The sequence below is a fragment of the Oryza brachyantha genome, chromosome 11 (assembly GCF_000231095.2).
Source record: "Oryza brachyantha chromosome 11, ObraRS2, whole genome shotgun sequence".
Taxonomy (NCBI): Eukaryota; Viridiplantae; Streptophyta; class Magnoliopsida; order Poales; family Poaceae; genus Oryza; species Oryza brachyantha.
The window spans coordinates 14,224,555-14,232,771 of NC_023173.2; the positions used below are offsets into that span (position 1 = coordinate 14,224,555).

At 42.0% G+C, this 8,217-nt stretch overlaps 2 protein-coding genes across 2 annotated transcripts; one reads left to right on the plus strand and one right to left on the minus strand.

The window, feature by feature from the left end:
* The first annotated feature begins 206 nt into the window (after positions 1 to 206).
* Positions 207 to 3,353, plus strand: LOC102704754. The gene is made up of 5 exons (XM_006663490.3): positions 207 to 364; positions 573 to 731; positions 2,451 to 2,534; positions 2,627 to 2,755; positions 2,873 to 3,353. The coding sequence occupies exons 1-5, from the start codon at positions 250 to 252 to the stop codon at positions 3,073 to 3,075; spliced, it is 690 nt and encodes a 229-aa protein (XP_006663553.2). The 5' UTR covers positions 207 to 249; the 3' UTR covers positions 3,076 to 3,353.
* Positions 3,354 to 3,509: 156 nt separating this feature from the next.
* On the minus strand, positions 3,510 to 6,506 carry LOC102705024 (protein LIFEGUARD 2-like). The gene is made up of 4 exons (XM_006663491.3): positions 6,130 to 6,506; positions 5,888 to 6,001; positions 4,189 to 4,346; positions 3,510 to 3,956 (listed from the first exon to the last, which is right to left on the minus strand). Exons 1-4 carry the CDS (start codon positions 6,407 to 6,409, stop codon positions 3,762 to 3,764), a joined length of 747 nt encoding a protein of 248 aa, XP_006663554.1. The 5' UTR covers positions 6,410 to 6,506; the 3' UTR covers positions 3,510 to 3,761.
* Positions 6,507 to 8,217: the final 1,711 nt, after the last annotated feature.

The window sequence follows — 8,217 nt, forward strand, 5'->3', positions numbered from 1 at the left end:
ATTTAATTAGCTTTATTGTTCATATATATTTAATGTTTCATTTAGTTATCTAAAGATTCGACGCGATATTTTTGGACTAAAAAAAGGCCTCAGTTTCTTCATCTGTTGTGTCAGTTAATTCCCAAGTCCCATTAATTGGGACGAGCTATCACACATCAGATATATATAAGTCGCCTTCTTGAAGTTGCAGTGCAGCAACCATTCTTCTCCTCCTCTCTCTACCACTGAACTTCTCTGAAACTAGAGACGATGAACTGCAGCAAGAGCAGCAGCAGAGTGGCTCTCTTGCTGGTCCTGTTGCTGCAGTCGACGGCGGCCATGCTGCTGCTGCTGCTGCTGCTGCCCGATGGAGCTGCAGCGCAGAGTGAGCACCTGAAATGAATCAATGCAAGCCTGACTTACTATCGTTCTGCTTCTGTCTATGATTATAAACTAAAATTATTTTTCGCTTATAAATATACCATAAAAAAACCCGTAAAATCAGTCTCTGAGTTGGAGGGATTGACAAGTGCTTTTTTTTTTCTTCTTGATTTCTTGGTGTGTTTTTCTTTTTTTGGTGGTTGTTGCTGCAGACGGGACGACGAGGTGCAGCGAGGTGAGCTGCGGGATGGGGAGGTGCAGCGAGTCGAGCGACGACGTGTTGGGGTTCGCGTGCAGCTGCAACCCCGGGTGGAGCCGCTACAGCCTCGCCGACATGGAGTTCCCTTTCCTCCCCTGCGTCATACCAAATTGTAAATTTATCTCCCGATTTGCCTCTTGTTGATATTAGTAATTTTCTTGGTTTCAATTTTCGATTAAGGGGCTTTTGTGATGAAACTCGATGGGTTTGGTATCTAGGTCATGTTTGGGTGAGCCATGGGCGGATGCATGATTTGGATCTCTCTTATTCCTCCCCTCCTCTCTACTCCTGTTTTTCTTTCGATCTTCGTGGTGATCCGGCTTATAGAGGGGTTGGAGCCGTGCCAGTCCTATGTTATAATCATTCTAAAGGTGAAGGGTTTAATATATGAACATCAAAATATAACTAAGTTTATCGAATGATTGTTTAGGGTTAATATGGTTGTGCATCGTGAGAGGTTATAAAAAACCACTGCTAAAAGCTAATGAGAAGCTAGGAAGGTTCATTGCTGCTCTACACTTAAACAGCGTTGGTGGTTCTGGCTCCATTGTTGCCGGTCACTGTAACCATGGAATATCTACTAGGGTTGTGGACTCTTCCATATCGTTTTTTCTTTTCTACGGATTATAGATTATTAATACCATAATTTATGAGCGAGTAAACGGTACGATTTCTTGGAAAATTTTCTTCTTCACAATTTTGTAGAAACTCTTTTGATTCAATCTTTTAGCTTGTTTATATTTAATTTATTTGTATAGGCCCTTAAAGTATAATTGTAAATGCGTTTTCATTCATCATCCACCAGCACACTACAACATATGGTTAGAACATGACCTAATTAAATTGGGTATGGTTTTGGTTGAGATTCGCGCTCCTACAACGGTGCTCTAATGTTGGAAGAGAGATCCTCTCTAACCAAGTCAAACCCCTCGCCAACTTAATTAATTGGATATTTCCTACTTCGTAGGGTTTGTGGTCAAACGGCATGCAAGAATTGTCAAATTGTATGCATGGATGTGATCCATGCATGCTTAGATTTCCTTATGAAACATGAGTAAAAATTCATTTCTTCTTGGCAAAGAAAAAAAATAGTTTAAGTTAATTTCCAACGGTAGTACGTGCCTACCGTAATAATCTCCTCCCATCGGGAGTCAAGTTATAGAAGTACAAGACTACACGTATGGTTAGTACTAGTTAAATTGGGTAGGGTTTCCTGCTCCTACAAGGGTGCTCTAATGTTGGAAGAGAGATACACCTATATCTACTACTGACTTTTGCTTATACTTATAAACTATAAACTAAAATTTGAGATTTTAACCTTAAATTTAGAGTTGATTTTAAAGTTTTTCACCAAAATTCATTTACAGTTTTGACTTTTAGATCGGTATGAATATATATATATATATATATATATATATATATATATATATATATATATTCGGGTAGTTCCTCCTTGTAATATTGTATGGTTTGTGGTCAAACGGTGTGCAAGAAAGGTCAAACTGCATACGTGGATGTTGTCGACACGTGCTTAGATTTTCTTAGGAAACATGAGTAAAACTTCCTTTCTTCTTGGAAGAAAAAACAAAAACGAGTTAAAATTAATTTCAACGTTAGTACGTGTCTACCTTAATAATCTTTTTCTTGTCAGAAGTCCAAGTTCTAGAAGTAGAACTGTAGAAGGCTAAAAGCTGTTAATTGCTGCTCGGTTAATCCAAGGTCAAATAGTTGCCACGTAGCTAGACACGTCGGAGACTTGGAGTGCCACGTACGCAGAACAGTGGTTACCCACAGAAGATTTTTTTTTGTTTTGACTTTCACTCTCATGCAGGCACCATCAACTACTCGTGCCAGGACGGTTCGCCGCCGCCGCCGCCGGCGATGCCGTCACCGACGAACGTCTCCATCTTTGACCGTAAGTCAACTAGTTGCCCTGAAAATCCACAAGAGTAATGATTACCATCGATGCCACGTCGTCGTCGTCACCGTCGACTCCTTGTGCTGCAGCGTGCCTCCTCCAGTACTGCGGCGACGGCGGCAGCTGCGAGAGGTCGTCGGAGTTCGGCCACCGCTGCGCCTGCCGCGACGGCTTCGAGAACCTCCTCAACGACACCTCCTACCCTTGCTACCAGCAGTGTAAGCAGCAGCAGCAGCGGTATTTCTGCTCCGGCGGCCGGCTTTGGCCGGCGTGGCCTGAACGCCTGCCTCGTCGCCGGCGACTGACAGTCTTCCTTTGATCGTTTCCCGTGGCAGGTTCGCTTGGTTTGGACTGCTCCGGCCTGGGGATCAACGTGTTCAACGGGTTACAGCCGGGGTCGGCGCCGCCGGCGCCATTCTCGTTAACCGTCAAGAAGTCCGGCGCCGCCGGCTCCCCGCGGCTGGCCGCCGGCGGCGGCGGGCTGGTCCAGCTCCTCGTCGTGCTGGTCTCCTCTGCCTTGGTCCAGGGGCTGTGGTGACACGTACATGACAGTATGAACAAACAAGACTACAAGAGCAGAGCTAAGCTAGCAATGATAGGCACACAAATACGTTTATGAGCAACTTTTTCAGTAGGAATTTTGGTTTGTCATTCATGTGATTATCAGTGTAAATGTGATTCTTAATAAATAATTTCTTAGAAACAAAAGATCTAGCAGTAGTAGATCATGTGCAGATCAGTAGGATATCAGCTAGGAGTAGATGATAATGCTTTGCTAACTACACCAATCATACATCCAGAATATCTGACCACCATCAGCAGTAGTAACATATATGCAGTAATTGTCTGTGCACAGACAGCACAGTAATGCATTATTGCACAGGACTGACTGGCACTGGCAAGATGCAAGAGCAAACACACACACCAACAAAACAGGATAGATGATTGCTTGATCATGGTGCAAATTCAGTATCTCCATTAAAGCTTTCGCTCCATTGATTAGAGCTAACCAGATGTAATGCAGGTTACTGCAAGATGTCTAAACGTAGCAGAATTTATCTATCGTGCTACCAGAGCAACGACAGTGCAACATAGCTAGAGATGATCAAGTTAATTACAGGTCCAGAGTAGGATATGTCATATGATAAGTTAGGTAAGGTAAAGGGAACTAAAGTTTTTTCAGCTATAGGAACCACCATGTACTGGACAATCGAGCATTGGACACTACGCGGAGAGCGAGAGCTGAGCCATGAAGAGGTTGATGACGTCCAGGTACAGCGAGATGGCGGCGACGACGTACTCGTTGTAGGTGTGGCGCTTGATCAGCTGGTGGGTGTCGAAGATGACGAAGGCAGAGAACACCATGGTGGCGATGAGGCCATAGATCGTCATGCCAGCACTCCCCAGCGGGAAGCAGATCTGCCAGGCCCCCATCGAATTACACAGTAAGTTTAAGACAGAAAGCACTTTGAGGAACACCCAAAAGGGGTTTTTTTTACCGTCCTTACAAAATACCTCAAAATATCAAGAATTTTAATATAAATTTTTAATACCTCCACCTTTTACCCTAAAAAGTATGGTACCTTGATATACTTTTCTAATAATGATAAAAAAGCTCCCGAAAAGGAACAGGTTTTGCGAAACTGATAACCTGAATGATGAGGTAGGCCAGAAGCACGAAAATGCTGGTGGTAAGGAAGGGATCCATGAAGGAGAAATCATGGCCCCTGTGCGCTGCCCAGAATGTGAAAATGGTGAGGCCGATGACGGCAACTGCTGTTAGGATTGTAGCTTGCAGAATCACTTTACCTGTTAGCATTGAGCAAAAAAAAAAAACAAGCGAAATTCAGTAACAATAAGGATGCATGATCATTCTTAAATAGTATTGGGATCATGTTTGCTGTTTGCACAGAGTGAAGACAAGGAGAAATCATCAAATTATTAGGCACCAGTAACAGGAAGTAACAGGAAACTCTCTGAGCTGTCAAGAAAATCATTGATGTAATCTAGCTCAAATCTTTTTTAAAGAACAGAAAGTTCTGCGATTCAGGTGCTTCAGTTTTTTCAAATCTAAAATTACTCAAAATGAGAAGCCATGCGTTCTATAAAGAAAATGTTGTTTACAAATAATGCAACTAAGATAGGAGATATAAAATATTGGCAACAAAGATGGGAGATATAAAATATTGGCAGCTCAATCTCAATAGATGATATAAAACACAGCCAATTTACGAAATACAGGGCAGGGCAGCTCATCTGAGGTTTCTGCAAGTAGATATGGAACCAGTTGCTCCATCACAAACACGGAGGGAAAAATATAAATATGATGCAGAATGCAGATGTAGCATCCTGCTAGGGCTAACACAACAAATTTGTTGGCTGAACAGTAATACACTGTCTACTGAGAACATAAGCCATGGAAGTGTATACAGACCAACTTGTAACAAACAGAATGAGTATGAAGCATGTGATGGTTAAGTGCTACAAAAGACAAGAGAAAAAACAGTAATAGAAAATGGATTCAGCAGACAACATGTAGCTGCAAACAGTAACAAGAAAAAATTGTTGAGGTTGTCCAAAATAACCAAAATCGAGAATTCTTCTTAAAAAATAGAACTAGCCATGAAACAATGATGTTTATTAGGGAAAAGGCATCTTGTATGGTGTTGGGAACTTGGGATACATGGTTTGTTTTTATAAGAGAAAAAAAAGAATTGACCCCAAGGTCATCCCCACCAGGCCGCCACCACCACCAAGCCCCAATACAAAACGTGGGTCAAGACCATTATAATACTACCAGAACCTCGGTCAGAACAACTAAAATATGTCCTCAACAACAACAATCAGCATTCATAATTAAGATTCCTGACACCTGAAAGCAACATAACATATCATAATCTCCCAGGTAATAGGAACTAGGAAGTGGTCCAGAACAACAATACCATGCAACGTTGCAACCAATATACTCTACTCCGCGATCCACAGAAGAACAGCCTCAAATATTTCGTTCCCACTAGAAAAGAAAACACAAATATGATACTCCACAGAAGAACCACCTCAAATGTTTCCTTCCGACCACCAAAAAAAAACACAAATCAGCTATGTTCAACACCAAAAGACACCCAATTGTCCTCTGCAACAATGCAATAGAGAAAAAAAAATCTACTGGGAATCACAATCCCACCAAAAGACAACCAATTGGCCAAAGAATCGGCCATAAATTTTACCATCCATCAATCACCACGATTAGAGCATCACAATCCAACAAAAAAGGAGGGTTTTTTTTTGGCGGAAAAAAAAAAGAAGACTTTGGGGAGTAAGGAAATGAAGAGGGTGTTTCGCATGTATACCAAAGAAGGTCGAGGAGCAGACGGCGATGGTGACGCTCTCGCAGAGCGTGAAGAGGCCGAGCAGCAGCAGGTTCACGGGGTGCCTCTCCCTGTACTTAAGCATCGGCCACATCACTGCACCAGCAGATGAACGGAATCCCAATCAGCACCCACCACGGCGAGGAGATCCGAGTTCCCCGGCAACAATCCGAGGGCTGATCGCGAAGAAAAAGGGGGGAGGAGGAGGAGGAGGAGGCGCGAACCGATGAGCGGGCAGAGGAGGATGGCGACGAAGACGAGCCAGGCGGCGACGGAGCCAGTGGCGAAGAAGAGCGGGATGGGCCGGACCACCCACGCCACGACGGCGATCGCCGCGGTGGCCGCGAACTGCAGCGCGAGGATGCAGTACACCTTGCGCACGAACGCCCACCGCAGCCGCGGGTCCTCCTCCTGCACCACCTTCCTCGGCGCCTCCGCCGCAGCAACCACCTTCTCCCCCGCAACCCCCATCTCCGGGTCGAGCTGGGCGTCGGCCTTCGACATTGCGCGCGGCGACGGCGACTGCGACGGCTAGGGTTTTCGCCGGCGGTTTTGGCCTTCGGGGCGCGAGCGGACGGAGAAGTAGACGAAGCGGGTGGTTTTATCGAGCACGGCTGAGTCACTGAACAAGAGGGCCCACTCGTCAGTGAAGTGAGCACATCGTACTGTTAGATATTTCTATAGACACGTGTCTATACATGTTTGGAGGATTATGATAGGTTGGTTTTATACTCTGTTTTACATTTTGGGTAGTATGTCTGACGACGGTGGTGGTAAACTTTATATTGTATAAATATAAAATTTTTATTATTATTTAAACCATTATAATTTTCAATTTAAAATTAAATCATCTCGAAAGCTATTTTGATGTGAGGCGGTGTTATCTGGCCACGCAATTGACACTGGTGTGAAAAAAAATGCCATGCTAATTTGGCCACACAGACATAGTGATGTGGCCCAAAAGTTTCATATTTAAAAATAACTTTTTAAGGATTTAGTTTGAAAACTAAAAAATGTAAAGGTTTTTAAATGATTAAAAATTATAGACATGTTATTTTTGCTGATAAAATGCTCTATGTTATTAGGTGGTTATATTGAGTACGTTGGAGTCACCGGAGATGATAGTAAAGTGAGTGTCGAGTTATTTGTTGATAATATAATTAGATCATAAAATTCTCAACATCAAGTTATTCACAAATAAAATGGTTTGAGATTCATGGATGGGTGTCTTGACATGGTGGGAGGATTATGACGGGTGGGGCTCGCGCGCCATTTTACACTTTGGTTATTTATGCTTAATTTGCTAGTGCTCATAAACAAACTCTATAATGTGCACATTGTGTAGCATATATGGGTTAATTTTTCCGATATAATGCTCCATGCTCTCAGGTGGTTATACCGTCAAATCACTGCCATATGTGGCCAAGCAAAGAGAGCACCAAGCTAGAGATGGTTGGAGAATCATGACAGGTTAGGTTCAACACAATTTTACGTTTTGGGTATATATTTTGGCCGGTAGACTCTATAATTTAATGTATAAGTACATGGGTTAGTTTTATTAATTAAATTTTGTAGTAAATATCCTTTTTATATAGGAGAAATAAGAATAAATAGAATCGACGGAAAATATGAAAATAATATTTGGAGTTTAGGACCCCCCGTAAGTCATTTTCTTTTCTTTTTATGAATCCTGCATTTGTTTGTATACGGTTTGAAAGCATGGAATGTGGGTTAATGTTATGTGTCTTCATTTGTCACAAAATAAGTCTCGTGAAAATATCTCACCAAATACTTAGGGGCTGTTTGGGACATCGAATGTTTAAACGCTTATTATAAATAGTAAACATAGACTATTAATAAAATATATTCATAATCTTGGACTAATTCGCAAGACGAATCTATTGAGCCTAATTAATCCATGATTAGCCTCTATGGTGCTACAGTAAACATGTTCTAATTATGTATTAATTAGGCTTAAAAAATTGTCTCGCGGACTAGCACTCATTTATGAAATTAGTTTTTTTTTATTAGTCTATATTTAATACTTTAAATTAGTGTTCAAATATCCGATGTGACATGGGACTAAAAAGTTTAGCCCCATCTAATAACCCCTTAATTATCACCCACTACTCTCTCTTGCTCTCTTACAAAGCACATCTCGCCAACTACTCGCGCTCGTATTTCCATTGCAGGTAAGTATAGATAGCATGATCATTTTAGCTCAAATCTCATCTTATAAATTACTCCCTCCATTCCATTTTATAAGACTTTCTAGGTTTACCTAGATTCATCCGTATATTAATGTATACATT